The 21,189-nt window shown below is 34.9% G+C and overlaps 3 protein-coding genes across 3 annotated transcripts; 2 read left to right on the top strand and 1 right to left on the bottom strand.

Annotated features, from left to right (window-relative positions):
- Positions 1 to 8,676: 8,676 nt before the first annotated feature.
- Positions 8,677 to 9,568, bottom strand: LOC110890610. The gene has a single exon (XM_022138221.2). It carries the CDS (start codon positions 9,506 to 9,508, stop codon positions 8,825 to 8,827), a length of 684 nt encoding a protein of 227 aa, XP_021993913.1. The 5' UTR covers positions 9,509 to 9,568; the 3' UTR covers positions 8,677 to 8,824.
- A 3,473-nt stretch (positions 9,569 to 13,041) lies between these two features.
- Positions 13,042 to 19,369, top strand: LOC110890615 (IN2-2 protein). Its single transcript, XM_022138227.2, has 3 exons — positions 13,042 to 13,297; positions 13,369 to 13,572; positions 18,805 to 19,369. Exons 1-3 carry the CDS (start codon positions 13,082 to 13,084, stop codon positions 18,979 to 18,981), a joined length of 597 nt encoding a protein of 198 aa, XP_021993919.1. The 5' UTR covers positions 13,042 to 13,081; the 3' UTR covers positions 18,982 to 19,369.
- On the top strand, positions 19,129 to 20,005 carry LOC118480590 (probable aldo-keto reductase 3). The gene is made up of 2 exons (XM_035975682.1): positions 19,129 to 19,167; positions 19,673 to 20,005. The coding sequence occupies exons 1-2, from the start codon at positions 19,129 to 19,131 to the stop codon at positions 20,003 to 20,005; spliced, it is 372 nt and encodes a 123-aa protein (XP_035831575.1).
- The last annotated feature ends 1,184 nt before the right edge of the window (positions 20,006 to 21,189 follow it).

Genomic DNA, 21,189 nt, shown 5'->3' with positions numbered 1-21,189 from the left:
TCACAACTCTCGAGTATGAGGCCGCTAAGACAACTCTTGTCTATGCATTGATACGTTTAGCCTCATCTATGCCGACTTTTTACTTTCGAGACAGCTGGAGCATGTGGTGAGAAAAGAAAAAGTAATAGTCGTCCTAAAAGAGGTACTTGTGGAAGGGCCGGATGTGTCAACGAAACCCTTGCACCTTGGAAGGATATGCTAGACATCAAGTGTGGTGCTGTGGCTCCAAACACTGATGGTTCGCTTTTACGTTCCAAGTGTAGCTTGTGATAGGATGGCATAGACTATTGATTTTAATTATGGGTTAATTTAATATTTACCAAATAGGGTCGTAAGAGCCAATTTTAGTACATATTTAGTCGTGACATCTTGATGAACCCTTTCATCTCTCAGGACACTTAATTTTAAATAACCTATTAAAACTAAGTTTGTCGCGACTTGTATAACCATTTAAAAGTTAATAGTTTTAAAACTATTAAGTTATGAGTTTTAGAAAGTTAAAAACTTGTTAAATTTCAAAAACTCTAATGGTTATTATTTATTTTAAAATAAACTATTTGTTTTATAACAAATATTTACAAGTTGTAAAAATTAATTTAGAACTTGTTATAATTGATTGTGAACATTTTAAAACACCTTTTAAAAAGTTTGGTATTAGGTTGGTATGTTATATATAACAAATTATATGATAAAAGCAACCATAATAGCAAAAAATAAATATGTAAATCTTTAGGCCATTTTGTTTGATCTTGCTAGAGCCAAATAGCAAGACCAAACTGGGTCACGGGGTAACAACAACCACAAGGATGGACCTAGTGCATCTAATTGTCTTTAGCACCTCCTTGAATTCTGTAATGTCTTCAGTTTTGTCTTCGGGTCTTCAACTTTATATTATAATAAAAAATATAACAAGAATTGAAAACCTAATCTATTACAACTTTGAGCCACAAAGTGGGCCAAAAACCATAAAACAAAAAAAAAACAAAACAAGAAACAATAATACAAGAACAAGGTCGGCCAGATTTACATATTCAACACAATCATATTAAAGAGGGCAATCTTTTGGTCAAATAAAATAAATAAAACTTTTGACCAAATAACTTTTTGCCCAAGAAATATTTAGATCTGAAACTTTAAACAAGTTAAAGTTTGAGGTCTATAACCGGTTAAAAGGACCGGTTTCGATTTGCATCTTGTAAGCGTGGCTCTGATACCACTGTTGGGATTCAGTGGTGTCAATATTACTTTTATCAAAACGGGTTTGACATATTTTATTAACTAAAATATAATTAATAAATACGCAGCGGAATAAATATAAATAATTAACACCAAAAGTGAACCGAACAGGATCATGGTTACAAACATGCAAATACTGTATATAAAATAATTAATCTACCGATGAGAAAAATTATACCCTTTTGGTTAATAACTAACCGTGTGAGACACCGAGGTATAACGAACGAGTGCTAGAACACGAACACGAAACAATCAGTGGCGCCTTTGGCTTGACTGAACCGTCGTAAGATGAAAGCAAAAGGGGAGGCACCAAAATGGCGGCTGTTCCTTTTTTTTTTCTTTGTGATTGTCACACAAAACAAAAAGGATGATTTTCTTCTTCTTGTTTCTTACGGCAGTAGCTCCATTTAAAAGGAGATAATTGAGTTAAATATATATAGTAATATATATATATTTAGGTTAACTAATAACCCTAATTATCTCCTAGGCCTCGAAGCCCTATATAATAAGTTCAAGCCCAGATGCGATACGAAGCCCGAAAAACAAAGTTTAATTAAATAAGTAATTAAACGTTATATTATTTATAACCCGTATAAATAATAAATTCCGTTTCTCGTGAATATATAATTATTCTAGATAATTATATATTTCGTTCCGTTAATTGTTCGTGATCACCAGTTAATCGAGTTAAGTGGATTTAATGTTCGTTGCCCAAGGTGTAACTCTTACGGGTCATAGCTCGGTCAGCAGTGTTGACTTATCGAACCCGTACATATAAATCCAACATGATGATATTATGATTTAAAGGTTCTGACTTCGCTGGATATTTTGCATGAATTAAGTTTCAATTAATGTTTAGTTCATGGTGATCTTTGTTAGCCTTGTAGGTTTTGATGTGATTTATGATGTGCATTTTTAATTCATTTGTTATATATCATATTAATCAAAAGTTCTCTTATGTTTGGTCACTTTAACACATTTGGCTACGTTTTTGCATCACTTTTCGAGTTTTCTTCGTCTTTATCATCTGATTTTTTTATCTATGTTGGATTTTATATAAAATCATATTGATATTAATACAAAAATAATGAATTCAGTAATAATTCACTTTTAATATATTGTTATAAAGTATTACTTTTGAGCTTTCAGGATCATACTTTTGTTTACTATCGCCAAACTTACATGGTTTAGGATAAAAATAAAATTGTCTACTTAAATTTTGAGATCCAGTAGCTAATATAAAGCTAATTAAGAATTTAGAGGTGTTAAACGGGTTGGTGGGTCCAACTCGATAGGAACCCAAGATCGTGTTAGACATATGACTGGAGTACAATTTGGTATATTCACAGGCCGGTGTTATCAAGAACACAACAGTTTAACCGATTTTTTTTATATATTTTTTCAAAATATTAACATTTTGGTATATAAAACAATTACATTTCAATTATAAAATCTTATGTCAATTGCTTTGTAAGTTTTAAATTTTGTCATAAAATACAAATAGAACACAAAATACAAAAAAAAAAAAAAGATAATAACTAAAAAAGTAAAAACAAATTAGTTAAATTGCTCAATCTATAACACATTATGTTGACATGACCACGGCTCCTTTAACAAGTTTGACTTGAAGCTGATCCGAGCATGTTTATGTAACAGTAAACCCAAACCCATGAATATTATGTTAGAGCCTTCACATCCGAGTTTTTATCCATATTCATATAATTTAACTAAAAATACACATTTACATTATCAATTTAAAGATTTTCTAAAATGCCCTCACATCCACTCGTTTCTTGTAATGGCCGGGTATGTGTCTCTCTTATTAGACGGAAATAAGTATTAAGCTAGATCATATCATAAGTTTATATATATTTATATTAGGTATAATATAAGTTTTATTATGTTTTCTATTATTAATAGTTTTAATCTAAGTTAGGGTAGTTATTCTTGAACCCCTCGGTTGTATTTTTTAAACGATGTATGCATCATTCAGACTCACCAATTCAATACAAGAACATCATAAACATTCTTATCTATACCAGCGAATTCATTCCAATATAGTGGTATCAGAGCCACCGATCCGCAATCAAGTTTTTTCAATTTCAAACAATTCATCACATACCCGATTACATCAGATTTCAGATCCACAAAATTCTATTCCGACGATTAAACAAACATGACTTCTAATGGCGGATTTCAAACTCAAATCCCTAAATTACTGGGACAAAATTACTATCACTGGCACATACAAATGAAAGTCTTACTGGAATCGCAGGATTTGTGGACAATTGTGGAGGAAGGCTATGCAGAAATTGCAACAGGAGCACCGGAGAATGAACAGAACGTTTATAAAGAAAAAGTAAAGAAGGATAAGAAGGCACTGCATATTATGTTTCAGGCAGTAAATGAAATGGTGTTTGAACGCATTGCGACATGCAAAACATCCAAGGATGCGTGGGGAGTTCTTCATAAAGCCTACAGGGGCGAGAATAGGGTCAAAACGGTAAGGCTTCAAACCCTAAGATGTGAATTCGATAGTTTAAAGATGAAAGAAACAGAAACCGTAGAAGATTATGTTAACCGAATTACCGTAGTAGTCAACCAATTGCGCATGAATGAAGAACGAATAGAAGAACAACGCGTAATTGAAAAAATACTCAGAAGTCTGACTAGGAAATATGAATCGGTTGTAGTAGCGATTGAGGAGTCAAAAGACTTAAACGCAATTTCCACGGAGGAATTGCTAGGAATCCTGCAATCGCATGAATTAAGAATTAAACAATATGATGATGATACATCAATAGAACAGGCTTTCCAAGTTCAGGGAAGTGGCTATGATAAGTCTAGACCGTCTAGATTTGATTACACCGAAAAAGGCCGAGGGAAAGGAAAGGGCAAATTTAATAGAATGATCCGATGTTACAATTGCCAAAAATTAGGGCATACGCCAAGGTTTTGCAATAAACGGGAAGAAGGTGATCGATCAAATAATGTATTACTGCATAAAGAAGATGCAGAAGAAGAAATCGAGGATACCATGTTTATGATTTTTAACATGGAAGAAATAGTCAAGAATGATTGCTGGTATCTCGATAGTGGTTGTAGTAATCACATGACAGGTGACAAAAATTTATTTATAAACCTGGATGAATCAGAGAGACGAGAAGTTCGAACCGGTGACGACAAAAGACTTGAAGTTCTCGGATGCGGTGATGTAAATGTTAGAATTAAAGGCCACGAGAAGCGAATCCCAAATGTATTTTATGTGGCAGGATTGAAGCACAATCTCTTAAGTGTTGGACAACTAGTGCAAAAGGGCTATGATGTGAGGTTCAATGACAAAGGGTGTTTTATCACCGACTCGTCTGGATGCTGTATAGGAACCGTAAAGATGACAGGAAATAAGATGTTTCCATTGAATCTAAAACATGACATAATTCCGCGAGTATGTAATATGACCACACAAGACAATTCAACCTTGTGGCATCGAAGATATGGGCATCTAAACTTTGAAACCTTACAAGATATGGGGGCGAATAATATAATGAAAGGACTACCTAAAATCACCAAAGTGCAACATGTTTGTGAGGGATGTGTTTTCGGAAAACATGCCAGAAAACCATTTTCTAAAAAGGCTACATGGCGAGCAAGCAAACCATTACAACTTGTTCACTCTGATATATGTGGACCAATGAAAACACCGTCCATTGGAGGCTGCAAATATTTCATCACATTTATAGATGATTACTCAAGAAAGACATGGGTATATTTCTTGAAGCTTAAGTCTGAAGCACTTTGTTATTTTAAGAATTTCAAACAACTAGTTGAAAACCAGGCGGAACACAAAGTAAAGAGCATAAGAACAGATAGGGGAGGTGAGTACTGTGGACACGAATTTCAGAAATTTCTCAAGGATAATGGAATACACCATCAACTCACGACAAGCTATACCCCTCAGCAAAACGGAGTAGCCGAAAGGAAAAATAGAACTCTAATGGAGTTAAGCAGAAGTATGTTAAAAATGAAAGAATTACCAAATATGTATTGGGCCGAGGCAGTAGCCTGTGCTACCTACCTGTTAAACCGTGCAACTACTAAAAGCGTACCAAAGGTAACCCCACAAGAAGTATGGAGTGGAAGGAAACCAAATATAGAACATCTTCGCGTGTTTGGCTGTATCGCCTACGTACATGTTCCCAAGCAGAATCGGTATAAACTGGATGATAAAACTGAACGGGTCATCTTTGTTGGTTATAGCGAACACAGCAAAGCGTACAAATTATTCAACCCAATAACGAACAGAATGATCATTAGTAGAGACGTGATTTTCAGTGAGAATCAACACTGGGCAACTAGTAAAATAGATAATGGTGAGTTCTGCATAGAGATCGGTAACACAAGTGAAGATGACAAGAATATTGTTGTGGAAGATATGATCACTGAATCAGTGATAAATGAAGAAAACAATACGCAGTCTGATAACATAAACGACGAAATCGGTGAAAATCATAATGAAAATTCAGGAAACATGGAAGAAACAATAAACAATGAAGAGACTGGCTCCTCTTCAGACTCGGAAAACGAATCATTAGAACTAAGGCGATAACTCAAGTGTATCAAAACTCAACAAAGTTAACCGATGCACAAGTAAGGGAACTCTATAAGAAGGATCAAGGACGTTCAAGTGGAGTGGTAAATTTTGTTTTGTACGCGGATACGGATCCTACGACCTATGTTGAAGCGAGCAAAAAGGCAATTTGGCAAGAAGCCATGGATAAAGAAATGGAATCAATCATCAAAAATGATACGTGGGAACTAGTGGATCCACCTCCGAATCAAACACCAATAGGTGTTTAATGGATATATAAGACCAAGTATGATGAACATGGGGAAATAAGCAAACACAAAGCAAGGTTGGTTGTGAAAGGTTATAATCAGAAGTATGGAATAGATTATCAAGATGTCTTTGCACCCGTTATCAGGTTTGATACAGTTCGACTTGTACTTGCACTAGCAGCACAACATGGATGGCACTTACATCAAATGGATGTAAAAACTGCCTTCTTAAATGGATACCTAAAAGAACATGTTTTTATCGAACAACCGGAAGGATATGTTGTAAAGGGAAAAGAAAGAAAGGTGTGCAAGTTAAAGAAGGCGTTGTGTGGTTGAAAACAAGCTCCGAGGGCATGGTATAGTAGAATAGAAGGGTATTTTACCAAGAATGGTTTCAAGAAGTGCGTTTACGAACATACTTTATTCACCAAAATATCCAAGGAAGGAAAATTAATCATTTGCCTGTACGTAGATGACCTTATTATTGCAAGTGATTCATTATCAAGTCTTGAATCCTTCAAAGATCTAATGAAAAACGAATTTGAAATGACTGATATGGGAATCCTACATTACTTTCTGGGCATGGAAGTTTTATTCGACAACGGGAATATCTTCTTATCTCAACAGCAGTATGCAAAGGGTTTATTGGACAAGTTCAATATGTCGAACTGCTCTGGGATTTCAACTCCAATGGAGTATGGGTTACGGCTGTCTAAAAATGATCCAGCTGATGAAGTAGATCCAAATCTATATAGGAGATTGGTTGGAAGTCTTATGTACTTGACCAACACAAGGCCGGACATAATGTTTGCAGTAAACAAAATAAGTCAATTCATGGAACAACCCAGACGAAGTCACTGGGAAGCCGGGAAAAGAATACTTAGATATGTCAAAGGAACTTTAAATCAAGGACTTGTATATTCAAAAGGAGGCAAAGGAACACTAATCGGATATAGCGATAGCGATTATGCAGGGAATGTTGATGATAGCAAGAGCACATCAGGATATGTTTTTCAATTGGGAAAAGGAACGATAGCATGGCAATCGAAGAAACAAAAGGTAGTGGCTTTATCATCAACGGAAGCCGAGTACATTGCTCTATCCATGGCTGGTTGCCAAGCACTTTGGCTCAAAGGAATCCTGGATGAACTTCAAGAAGGGATCAAGGATCCAGTAACTATTTATTGTGATAACAAATCTACAATTTGTCTTGCTAAGGACCCTGTGTTTCATGGCAAGAGCAAACATATAAGGATCAAATATCACTTTATTCGGGATCTGATCAAGAATAACAACGTTGATGTCTGCTTCTGCTCCACAGGAAATCAAATTGCAGATGTTCTTACTAAAGCTCTGCAATACAAAAACTTTTCACGATTAAAGACTCAATTGCAGATATGCGATGGATATCCTGAAGAGTCACCAACAAGTTGATCTAGCTTACGGGAGGGTATTAGACGGAAATAAGTATTAAGCTAGATCATATCATAAGTTTATATATATTTATATTAGGTATAATATAAGTTTTATTATGTTTTCTATTATTAATAGTTTTAATCTAAGTTAGGGTAGTTATTCTTGAACCCCTCGGTTGTATTTATTAAACGATGTATGCATCATTCAGACTCACCAATTCAATACAAGAACATCATAAACATTCTGATCTATACCAGCGAATTCATTCCAATATCTCTTTCCCTTACCAAAATTTTAGTGATTAATCCTTCAACTAGGGAGGGGAAGAAAGTAATAAAGCCGCAAATTCCTGAAACCGGTTCTTTGTGTTGGGGTTTTGTTCGACGCTCGTCAATGCGTTTGGGCCTTGGGGACTATGGAAGAGTGTTTATGTTTATTCCGACATCAAAAGCATGTCCAAGAAATACAAGTAATGAAGAACTACAAATTGTGAGGAAGCTATTACCAGTTCTGGTGTCAGGATTTGATGATGTTGAAGTTGTGAAGCTGACAGAGCTCTGCCATGTCAGCATTCCTTGCTGTTTTAAGATTGTGCATTGTGTTTGAAGGTTTCAAATTGTGTTCTAAAGATCGTTGCTTTTTTGGAGTCTTTACCTATTTTGCTTGATTGTGTTAACTATGCTTTCAAAGATTTTGACTTTGTTGGATGTTTCTCAAGTGTTTCGCGAATTTATACTTTTATATTTAGTTATGAATTTACATCGAGATAGTTGGTAAACGGGCAATAAGCTGCGCCGCTAGCCCTTTTTGAATAGCAAAACTAAGTCTTTTAAAAACTATGTCCATAGATCTTGGGGTCATAACATGATTACTATGCATGATAGTTTGAACTCGACTAAGTGGACCCTCTGGCGCCAGAAAAACCAAAAATATCAAAAGCAGATGGGATAAACACGTGCTGGTTGTCAAGGCACGCTTTCTCGTGTTTGGTCACTTTACCCGAAGCAAAAGATTGTTTTATTCGATTGTATATATTTTTTAGATTATACTGTGCAAAGATGCAAATTTGTGAACTAAGCCTGAAAATATATACAGGTCAGGCCTGGTCCATGTAACTGGTCAAAATGGGTCCCGGGGTCAAAACATGTTTTAAAAAAAAGGACCAATTTGGTTTGTGTCAAAACAGAATAAGAAATTTTAATTGTTTTGTGCGTATTACTTCACATTATTCTACAAATCATATACATATATGAATATGATACATCCTACAAGTGTATGCACATAAGTTTGTGCGTTCATTTGATAATCATTACTAATTATACTTGAGAGCACTTCTCTAAACTCGATTATCGAGTTGTTCTTGCAGTTCTTCTATAATCCTGTTGAGCCTTACATTTTCTTCTTGAAGCAACTCAAACTGACATAATATACTTGTTATCTGCGCTTCAATAGCTGCATCACTCAGCTCAAAAGCGCTCTCAACAACCCTCAAAACCCGCCACAAGCTCACCACAACAATCAACCCAACCCCAACCCGTTCCAACAAAATTTCAGACAACAATGCGCCAATCAAAACCACGCCATCAGCAACCAACCCAGGGCGCTTGAAAAACGAACTCCCGCACCCAACTACTAGTGCCACACTTTTGGTAGCAAGAATGACCAAGATCCCAATTCCTATCCAATGGTACCAAAGATCTACTTTCTTGTTAATTCTGTTGCTTGCGGGACAAGAAACGATAGTTTTCGAGAGTTCCAGAACTACCATAACAAGATCAACGACTAGCAACACAATGGCAATGATATGAACCGGGGTTGATTCTAGGAAACCTGTTAAACGGTTTCTCCAAGGAGATTTGTTGTTGGAAGTTTGTTTGGTTGATCCTGAGAAGAACTCCCATTTCCGCCGTCTTTTGCAGGATTTGATTAGATTTTCGATGGATATGTTGATTGATTCGGTTGATATTACTGCAGTTGGGGGCGGTTGCGGTTGGTGGTGTTGGATTTGAGATGTATCCATGGCGTGTGACAGTGGTGGTGAATGGTAGGTTGTTATTTGTATGGAGAGTTTGATATAATGTTTAGCTTTTAAGCCTTGATTCATTGGGTAATGAGATTAGCCTTTGAAGTCAAGCTGAGAACTTGTTGTCATGGACTCGTGGATGAAAATCACATCTACTGACTCTTCTAACCATTTTCACACATCCTTCATTTATTCAAACTTGTAAAATAGCTTTTTTATAGTTTATTTAATTATATAGTTTCGTTTTATGAGTTCTATGTTTTCAATTCTAAATTCCATTAATGTATAATTCATATAGGGTGATAAGCAAATTGAGTTCGAACATGCTCAAACCTAAATTAAAGCTCATTTAATATATAAGCTATACTAGATTAGAACCCCGTGTATTACACGGGTTGAATAAATATAATTTTATATATTAAATAATAAAAAAAGTTATATCTTTGAGAACCCCGTATATTATACGGGTTGAGTAAATTTAATTTTATATAATAAATAATAAAAAAAGTTACATTTTTAAGAATCTCATTGTCATACGGGTTGAGCACATATAATTTTATATACCAAACAACAAAAAGTTATATCTTTATAAACCCTATGTATTATATAGATTGAATAAATCTAATTTTATATACTACATAATAAAAAAGTTATATTTTTTAAAAAACCCCTTGTATTACACGAGTTGCATAAATGTAATTTTGTGTAGTAATATCTTTAAAAAAACTAACGGATATACTCGATATATGATGGATGGGGTGATTGTGGTGATGGTTCTTATAAATGTCACGTAAACATAGTGATTACCGTATTTGAGTTGAGAATTGAACACGGAAATAAAAGTATAGAACCAATGAACATTGATTAATATTTTTGTTTACCCCTTATAAACATTTTTGAAATAGGTTCTATCCTTAACTACTTTAGCTTAATAAAATAAATAAATCATTTATATTATATTAATTTATATCGAATGGATTAGTCCAAGCGTTATTTGATGTGTTAACCATATGAAAACACGCGTTTTGACGTATCCGGTTGAACTCAATATATCCTATAGTTGCATTGCGATTGGATCAAAACGTAACGTAAATCGAATTTATATCGTACAGTCATAACGTATTATACGCGACCCGACTAACTCGAATTTATATCGTCAAGGCAAAAACTCTTGAGGGGGTCAAAGTGCCATTTACAAAGTTTATAAAAAGTTAAGTGGTTAAAAATTGCATTTCCTAAACTTAAGATTTAAGAAAGGGTAAAAATACAAAATTATAACTATTATAAAATATTATATTATCTCCTATACAAATTGTTTAAATTTAATTTTATAATTATTTTTTAATTGATATTAATTATCTATAAAAATAGATTGACTCAATGAATGACATGTGTCTTTTTATTAGTTTCTTTTATTATATAGTATAGATACTACTTGAATAGACTCATGAATCTAAATAGGTCTATTATTTATCTAAATATAATAAATTTATGTTATTAATTACATAATAAATATTATTTTGTAGAAAATTACAATAAAAATAACTAAACTATATAATGTGTGTGTAAATAAATAACATTATACTTAATTAATAATAAATGAGAAATGCATGAGTCGGGAGCTTGTATTAACAAGTTAAGCTCGAGCTTTAGGCATAGAGTTGCTTCAAATATGGAATTCAAACGGATTAAAGAAGAAAATCATACTTTGAATCATAGGACTCTAATGAAATATATATAATCAACAACATTTATGGAATTTGAAAAGTCATAAGAGATAAGAGAGGGTTCAGAGATGGTTCGATCCTTTTTTTTTTTTTCTTGAACCAAGAGATCTATGAATTGGAATCCTGATAGCAATAATTTCAAGGAACATTTTGTCTCTGAGTAGAAGAGCCGTTTTCAAGTAGTGATAGATCAATTACGTATTAATCCATATTCGGTTGATAGTCGGTTGATAGTCTGATGTTATTGAAAAAGAATTTGTCTAAGCCATTTCATTTCCTTTTGTTTGAAACAAGCAAAGCTCGAGTTGTTTTAAACTAAATGGGCCAAACCCAAACTTAGGCTCAAATTCGGGTACATTTATGTTGTTTATATATCTAGTTAATACTAATCTGTGTGAACGTAATTTGTGTTATACTATTTCTTTTATAAACAATTTACTGTATTAAAACAAATAGTAGAACAAATTGCTTATATATCGAATCTATATCTGTATCTAATAAATAAGTAACTCATAGTATCATTTGTTGTAGTTATATGTGTGCCGAAAATTCTTATTCTCAATTTTCTTATTTCACTCCCTATTTTATATTCTAATTTAAAAAATCTATTCCTAAATTATAATTTATCTCGAAGTAGCGTTATCTAATTTCCATATATTTCTTTTCTGAAAAGAGAACATTTAAAAAATGAAAAATACAACATAAAAGTATAAAACCTACCTTAGGCCTATACACCAAGCGGCCCAAAGGACACTATAATCATCAACCAAAACCCAAATCACAAAACAAAACTCAAGCCATACAAGGCCCACAAACTAAAACTAAAGTAGGGGTGAGCAAAAGGGAAAACCCGACCCGACCCGATCATTACCCGACCCGACCCGAGAACCGATCAAACATAAAATATAGAACCGATTCACTACCCTAAATATAGGGTCGGTTCCGGTCATAGGTCCAAGTCGGGTTTCACCATGAAAAGAACCGAGAACCGACCCGACCCGACCCTATTTTAAATGAAAAATTGGAACCGATTTAAATACCTAGGTACTTGGGTTCGGGTCGGGTTGGGTATTTTTCGGTTCGGTTCTCGGTTATTTCCGGTCCGGACCTAAACTTGCTCACCCCTAAACTAAAGCTATGCATCCAAAGCCCAAACATAAACCAAATAGCCCAATCCACTTTATCATCTTTGAATATTCAGATGGGCCCAAATAGCCCTAAATTTTGTACTCTTAGATCCGCTACCAGGCCAGCACACTTTAACCATCTGAAAGCCCACTTCCTTGTTCACCAAATAGCCCAATCCACTTTATCATCTTGAAAATATTCATATGGGCCCAAACCAGCTCCCATCCAGTTCCAAATTCAAATCTACCCGATAAACCTGAAAGGATTTCGAAACTTTTAATCCCACAAGTCTTAACCGAATACTGTCAAAAAAAAATGCTGCATAAGACTTTTACCTTGAAACATCCGTAGGTTCCTCTCTTGCATATAAAATAGAAAACGGCACCTAAAACAAGTTTTTGAATCACCATCCAAATGGACTTGCTTCTGGGCAAGTGTTAATATTTTATTTACTAATGCTAATATAATCTTTTAATCCAGTTATGATATCTTAGAATAAGATGGTGATATATGTTATGTTAGCATTATAATAAAATAATATGTTGAGTCATCCATGTGAAAATTTATTCAAAAGAAACATTTGTGGAGCGGCACTGCCAAGATCAATTTTTCTTTCTCATGACAATGACGTTATCAGTGACTTCATCATCTTCCCTTAAATTGTTAAGCTTTCTTGCAGAAACCCAGTCGAACTCCCTCACTAAGATACAACACAATGGCTTCAGTGGTGCCAAAAGTGAAACTAGGTTCACAAGGTCTACTTGTTTCAGCACAGGGACTAGGTTGCATGGGTATGTCCGGGAACTACGGACCCCCCAAACCCGAACCCCATATGATCAAACTCATTCACCATGCCATTGACTCCGGCGTCACCTTCCTTGACACATCCGACTTCTACGGTCCTCACACCAACGAAATTCTCATCGGCAAGGTTGGTAACTTAACTCTCATCAGTCTTGGGTTTCTTTCTGGCTATGTTTTTAAATTTGAAACTTTACACAGGCTTTGAAAGAAAAAGGACTTAGAGAGAAAGTTCAAATTGCTACCAAATTTGGGATACGATGGATAGATGGAAAACCAGACGTTTGTGGCGATCCAGCCTATGTCCGGTCAGCTTGTGAAGCTAGCTTGAAGAGACTTCAAGTTGATTGTATTGATCTCTACTATATTCATAGGATTGATATCCGAGTCCCAATCGAAGTCACGGTGAGTCTCTATTGCTTTACTGATCGGGTTTATTATGTTGGAAATCTGATATTAGGGTTTGAAGAACGAAGAATTTGTGTTCATATGATAAATGAATTGATAAATATCAACTGTGTATTACATATGTATATATACGGACATATGTGACAATAACCGTCACATATAACTTATGTTAATAAAAATAAATAAGATAAATAAACAATAACAATGATCTAGCTTATAATTATTCTTCTAACACCCTCCCGTAAGCTTGATCATTTCAGATTCATTTGTAATAATCCTCTTAATCTTGTGTAGTCCTTTGGCTGTAGAGCTTTCGTCATAATGTCTGCTAGCTGATCCTTTGTAGCACAAAATAGTATGCTTACTTCCCTCTTCTTTATTAGATCTCTTATAAAATGATACTTGACTCTTATGTGTTTGCTTTTACCGTGATATACTGGGTCTTTGGCCAAACATATAGTTGACTTGTTATCGCAGTAGATTGGTATTGTATAATCTTCTTTTCCTTGTAGATCATCTAAAACCCCTTTAATCCATAAGGCTTGACATCCAGTTAAACATAGAGCCATGTATTCGGCTTCAGTTGATGATAGTGCCACTACCTTTTGCTTCTTTGACTGCCAAGATATGGGACCTGATCCTAAATGAAAAATGTAACCTGACGTGCTTTTACTATCATCTATATTTCCTGCATAGTCACTGTCACTGTACCCCATCAAGTGTTTCTTTCCTCCTTTCGAGTATGTGATTCCTAATTCTTGAGTCCCTTTTATGTATTTTAGTATACGCTTCGCTGCTTCCCAGTGACTTTTCTTTGGGCATTCCATAAATCTACTAACTTTGCTTACAGCAAACATAATGTCTGGTCTGGTATTCGTTAAATACATCAGACTTCCAACCAGACTGCGATATATTCTCTCATCTATGAATTCGGCTGGATCTTCTTTTGACAATTTTAATCCATACTCCATGGGAGTTGACACTGTGTTACAGTGTGTCATGCTATATTTCTCCAGCAGATTTTTCATGTACTTCTTTTGTGACAGAGTAATATTTCCATTCTCATATGTAACTTCCATACCGAGGAAATAGTGCAAACGGCCCATATCCGTCATTTCAAACTCCCTTTTCATTGAATCTTTGAACTCAGAGATCAAGTTCATCGAATTACTTGCTATTATCAAATCGTCTACATACAAGCATATCACAATCTTTCCTTCTTTTGTGTTCTTGATGTAGAGAGTATGTTCATAGATACATTTTTTAAACTTATTGTTGATAAAGTATGTATCTATTCGACTGTACCAAGCCCTAGGAGCTTGTTTTAAACCATATAGTGCTCGCTTGAGAAAACATACCTTTTTCTCTTCTCCTTTCTTGATGTAGCCTTGAGGTTGTTCTATATAAACTTGTTCATCCAGATTGCCATTTAGAAAAGCAGTTTTCACGTCCATTTGATGTAGATGCCATTCATATTGAGCTGCTAGAGCTAGCACCAGACGAACAGTTTCAAATCTAATTACAGGAGCAAAAACCTCTTGATAATCTATCCCGTACTTTTGTTTATACCCTTTTACAACCAACCTAGCCTTGTATTTGTCTACATTCCCCTTCTCATCATATTTTGTCTTATAGATCCATTTAACACCTATTGGTTTTTGTTTTCCTGGTGGATCCACAAGTTCCCATGTTTGATTCTTTTGTATTGATTCTATCTCTCTGTCCATTGCTTCTTGCCATTTTGAATCCTTACTTGCTTCTTCAAATGTTGTGGGATCAGAACTAGCATATAAAACGAAGTTGACTACTTGGTTCTCTTTATACTTTTGCTGAACTTCTGCCTCGGTGAGTCTCCTCGTCCCACGATATATATTACGTATGGTTTTAGTTCGGATAACTTCATTTTCAGAATCTGATGAGGATGAGTTGTTCTCCTGTTGATGATTTGATGTCGAAGAAGCTGTGTTATTCTGCTGTTGACAGATAAATTCTGGTTCATGTCCGGTTTCAACTTGCTGTTCATCACTGATATCTTGAGATGAGGTTCCTGTTTCTTGCAGTGATTGCTCATTGTTCACGGGAGAGTCATCCGATGATTGCTCGACTTGTATGATATCTGGTGTTTCATTTCCATGAATCTGAGATTCATTTGTATCAGATATTATGAAAGGTGTCCCTGCATTTTCTGTATTTATGACCCACTGCTTACTTTCATCAAACACCACATCTCGACTTATAATCATCTTCTTAGTTAGTGGGTTGAACAATTTATATCCTTTACTTTGTTCACTATAGCCAACGAATATTGTTCTTTCGGTCTTTTCATCTAACTTACCTCGATATTGTTTAGGAACATGAGCGTAAGCTAAGCTTCCAAACACCTTAAGATGTTCTACATTTGGCTTTCTACCATTCCATGCTTCATATGGTGTCACATTGGGTCTTGTTTTGGTAACTGTGCGATTCATAATGTAAGTTGCACACGCTATTGCTTCTGCCCAGTAATTGTTCGGTAGTTGTTTGACATTCATCATACTCCTGCTTAGTTCCATTAACGTCCTATTTTTCCTTTCTGCCACCCCATTCTGTTGGGGTGTATAACTGTTTGTTAATTGATGACGAATTCCACATGTCTTCAAGTATTCTTGGAAAGACTTACTACAGTATTCTCCTCCTCGATCTGTTCTCAGTGTCTTTATTAAATAACCAGATTGTCTTTCATTTAAAGCTTTAAAAGTCTTGAAGAAATTCAATGCTTCTGATTTGTATTTTAGAAAGAACACCCAAGTTTTCCTTGAGTAATCGTCGATGAAGGTGATAAAGTACTTACATCCTCCTATGGATTCTGTCCGCATAGGACCACATATATCGGAGTGAACCAACTCTAAGGGTTTACTAGCTTTCCATGTAACTTTCTTTGAGAACGTCTTCCTCGCTTGTTTACCCGAGATGCACCCCTCACATACATTTCCGTCCTTAGTTATTTTCGGCAACCCAAGCACAGACTCTTTATTTTTCATGCTAACTAGTGTATCCATGTTGACATGAGCATATCTTTTGTGCCATAAACTTGACGTCTCTTTGATAGTCATCGTCATTGCAAAATTTAAATCATTACCTAACCGCAGCGGAAACATCTTGTTGCTAGTCATCTTAACATCTCCGATAACATCATTCTTAATATCCTTAATAATGCATCGATCTTTCTTGAAGAGTACCATATAGCCTTTTTGTATAAGTTGGCCTATACTCAATAGATTATGTTTTAATCCTTTGACATAAAATACGTTCGGTATTTTTCGTGTGTGCTCCTTAATTCTTATCGATACTTCTCCACATCCAAGCACATCTAAACGTTTATCATCTCCGGTTCTAACTTCTCGATTTACTGATTCATCTAATTTAACAAACAAATCTCGATTACCTGTCATGTGGTTGCTACAACCACTATCCAAGTACCAACAATCCTCTTTGACCGTTTCTTCCATATTAAATATCATAAACATTGTGTCATCTTGATCCATGACATCTTCATCCTTGTGTATTAAAACGTTGTCCGACTTGTCATTGTCCTCTTTTCTTTGACAAAATTTCGCCGTGTGACCCATCCTTTGACAGTTATAACATCTAACCGAACTCCAGTTTCGGCCTCTAGTCTTACTTCTGCCCTTTCCTCCTGTTTCGCTTCTAGATTGCCCATATCTTTCATTACTTGAATTTTGTAATTGAAACGCATGCTCGGTTGGAGCATCTTCATATCGCTTCAATCTCAATTCATGAGACTGAAGGATTCCCATTAATTCCTCAGTCGAAATACTATCAAGATCTTTTGTTTCTTCAACAGTGATTACAACCGACTCGAAATTTCGAGTTAAACTTCGTAGAATTTTCTCTACTATTCGTTGTTCACTAATTGTTTCTTCATTCATCCTTAATTTATTAACAACAAGGATTATTCTGTTGAAGTAATCTTCAACAGATTCTCCTTCCTTCATATTTAATGCATCGAATTCATAACGAAGGGATTGAAGTTTAACGGATTTTACCCGATTTTCGCCCTGATAGGATTTTCGTAAAATACTCCATGCTTCCTTTGATGATTTTGCAAGAGCAATCCTTTCGAAGATAGTGTCCCCTACTGATTGAAACAAAATATGCAGTGCTCGCTTATCTTTTTTTACTGCATCTTTGTATGCGGCGGTTGCCTCTTCTGTGGGATTTGTACCCAATTCGCGAATTCCTTCTTCAATAACACCCCACAAATCTTGTGATTCGAATAGAACTTTGATTTGAATGTTCCAGTGATAATAATTCTGTCCAGTGAATTTTGGAATCTGCGTTTGTATTCCTTGTATCGGATTCATCGTTGATTTGATTTGAATTTCTACAGATTTGATCGATGTGGCTCTGATACCACTATGTTGGAAATCTGATATTAGGGTTTGAAGAACGAAGAATTTGTGTTCATATGATAAATGAATTGATAAATATCAACTGTGTATTACATATGTATATATACGGACATATGTGACAATAACCGTCACATATAACTTATGTTAATAAAAATAAATAAGATAAATAAACAATAACAATGATCTAGCTTATAATTATTCTTCTAACATATTATTCGGGTTCAAGTAGTTCAGGTTGGGTTATTCGAGTTATTTGTGAATGATATTGTATCCATATCACAATCGAGTTAACGTTGTTCTGTTATTGAGTTTGTCAGGTCGGGTTATTCAGGTAGATTGGGTTTTTGACAAATTTGTTCATTTTTAAAGTTTTTGGTTTCCATGCTACACTTTTAGTCTGAAAAATTCCAGCCCTCATACTTTTTGGAAAGTTAATATAATCCCTTGCATGGAAAGTTAATATGTATTCACAGATTCTTGATAACAGTCCAAAAGTTGAACCGGTGTAGTTTGGGTCAATCAGGTGTCAGGATAAACGATTCGGGTTATTAGGTTTGTGATGTTTATAGGTCTAACCAATACCAGGGCCTACAACAATCGGTTTAATCAGTTTTGGGGTAATGGGTATGTTCAAGCTGGGTTAATCCAATACAGGGATAATCAACGACCATGTGCCAAAACATCAAAACCAGTTGTTTTGATGAGCATAATTGTTAGATTGTTACTCTTTTTGCAAGTTAAATCTTTGTACGGCAGAAAATGTTTGATTGAGTTGTTCTTAAGTAAACTTGTATATGTGATAAACTATGATTAAAAGATGGGAGAGCTCAAGAAACTGGTTGAGGAAGGGAAAGTGAAGTATGTGGGATTATCAGAAGCATCTGCCTCTACAATCAGAAGGGCTCATGCGGTTCACCCAGTAACAGCCATACAGAACGAGTGGTCTTTATGGTCAAGAGATTTGGAAGATGAAATTATTCCCACTTGCAGGTGAATTTAAAGCGGTTTTGATGTTAACATAAGTCCAGACTGGTTTTATTTTGAAGTTTGATGATGATATGATTGTTATGGTTTGTTTCTGTTGGGATTAATCTTGATCGGGTCGGATACGGGTCAAGTACGGTTTAACGGGTACAGGTCAATGGATAGTGGCATGTTGTGCATGAGTGAATTAGACTTGGTAACAAGTTTGACCGAATTCCTTGGAAGTGCACGTTATAAAGCTGCATGTTAAGTTGAAGAGTGGGTCATCCCTATTACCTGTTCTTTAGGATATAGTTTAGTATTTTAATATTTTTAATTCCCACGTTCACATATTGTATGGCTATATATAAAGCCTTTTGTTTATTAAATAAAGGAGTAAACCTTTTTGTTTTATCAAATACTGCAAGCTTTCCTTTCACGTTCAGCATATCAATTTCACATTCACATATAGTGAGAGTTTAAGTGAGTTGTGAGTGTGTGTGGAGTGGGGCCTGTAACCAACAGTTTCGCAGAGAACTTGGCATTGGGATTGTTCCTTACAGCCCGATTGGCAGGGGGTTCTTGGCTTCAGGTATGATATGTACATATGCATAGCATAATATTTTTCTAAGATCCATGATACGTTCATACACAAAAATACGATCATGTTTATCTATATTCACATTTTTATGGAACTTAAGTATAACTGAAACTTATTGCAGAGTATACCAAGGTTTCAGAATATGGACCACAATAAGACTATATTCGAGCGGGTGAATGAGATGGCTACAAGGAAAGGGTGCACTGCAGCTCAACTAGCCCTAGCCTGGGCACACCACCTAGGAACTGATGTTGTTCCAATACCAGGGACCACAAAACTTGAAAACTTTAACCAAAACGTTGGTGCTTTGTCTGTTAAGTTAACCCCAGAGGACATGATAGAACTCGAGCCATTTGCTTCAAGTGATGTAGTGGAGGGGGGAAGGAATGGATACATGCAAATGACATGGATAAACTCGGATACTCCTACGTTGACATCTTGGAAACGTAATTAACGTGTTGTAGCACTATATACTATTCTTCATGCCGAAACTGCAAGTACAAGCACCGGAGTTACTAGCGTGGAAGTTGTCAAGTTGTCATATCTTTGCCATGTTAGCTTTCTTTTTTTAGACAATGCTTTAATAATTGTACCCTTGGTTTGGAGAGTGTTTTTAAAGATTGTTATTACTTTGTTGGAGCCTTATATGTTATGCTTGATGTGGTTAACTAAGATTCAAAATTATAATTTGTTGGATGTTTTCAGTATGTTTAGTTTCAACAATTGTTAAATTGTTAGGGTTATTCGTTGTAATTCACTAGTTATCCCTTTACAAGTTGTGGATTTAGACAATAAGCCCAAGTTATTTTTTTTACCTTTTTATCTAATATAAATAGACAATAAATATTATTATATATAACATTTTGACAAAAGTAACTATATAATATGAATAAACGAGTTAAGCTCGGACCAAGCTTGACTTTGAAAAATTATTAACAAGCCAAGTTTGAACTTTAGACATGAAGCTTGAAATAATGCAAGCTTGAACCGTCTTAATAAACGAGAAGAAGCAACTAAGGTCGGTCCTAAAAGGACCACTGACACGCGATCTAGACATTAGTCACATTACTAATATGTCATAAGGACGAAAATGGTCATAGAGTAAAATCATATGTGACCATTGGCAAAGTTACACGACTAGTTTGATGTGATGTGTAGATGTCATTTGATCTCATACTGACGCAGAGCGAAAACACAACATAAAGAGAAAATGTTTTCTAGTTAAAGAATTGGATTGAAAGCTAAGGGTCTCTTTGGTATTGGGTAATGGAATAGATGAGAGAATGGAATGGACGAGGTAATGGAATGGACAACGGAATGAAATGGATTATTCCATTCCATTGTGATGTTTGGTTACTCATATGTGAATAGAATGAATCATTACTTTGTACAATTTGATAAACAAAAAAAAGATGAAGTAACGAAACACAACTGTATTAAAAACGACAAAAATATAATTGACTCAATAATAATAATAATATTAATGATAAAAAATTAATAATAGATTTTTCATATATATTAATATTAGTATGAATATTAATAAATATAAATATAAATACAAATAAAAGTATAAGTATAAATATAATAATAATAATAATAATAATAATAATAATAATAATAATAATAATAATAATAATA

The sequence above is a fragment of the Helianthus annuus genome, chromosome 7, assembly GCF_002127325.2.
Source record: "Helianthus annuus cultivar XRQ/B chromosome 7, HanXRQr2.0-SUNRISE, whole genome shotgun sequence".
Lineage (NCBI taxonomy): Eukaryota > Viridiplantae > Streptophyta > Magnoliopsida > Asterales > Asteraceae > Helianthus > Helianthus annuus.
Note: the sequence above shows the minus strand (reverse complement) of the source record. Positions and strands in the feature narration are given on the sequence as shown.

Excerpts from the sequence above, each read along its gene's own strand:
- LOC110890610 (XM_022138221.2), bottom strand. The coding sequence starts at position 9,508 with ATGGATACATCTCAAATCCAACACCACCAACCGCAACCGCCCCCAACT.
- LOC110890615 (XM_022138227.2), top strand. The coding sequence starts at position 13,082 with ATGGCTTCAGTGGTGCCAAAAGTGAAACTAGGTTCACAAGGTCTACTT. Across the intron at positions 13,298-13,368 it reads ACGAAATTCTCATCGGCAAG|GCTTTGAAAGAAAAAGGACT; the intron begins GTTGGTAACTTA and ends AACTTTACACAG. Across the intron at positions 13,573-18,804 it reads GAGTCCCAATCGAAGTCACG|ATGGGAGAGCTCAAGAAACT; the intron begins GTGAGTCTCTAT and ends TATGATTAAAAG.
- LOC118480590 (XM_035975682.1), top strand. The coding sequence starts at position 19,129 with ATGGATAGTGGCATGTTGTGCATGAGTGAATTAGACTTG. Across the intron at positions 19,168-19,672 it reads GCATGAGTGAATTAGACTTG|AGTATACCAAGGTTTCAGAA; the intron begins GTAACAAGTTTG and ends AACTTATTGCAG.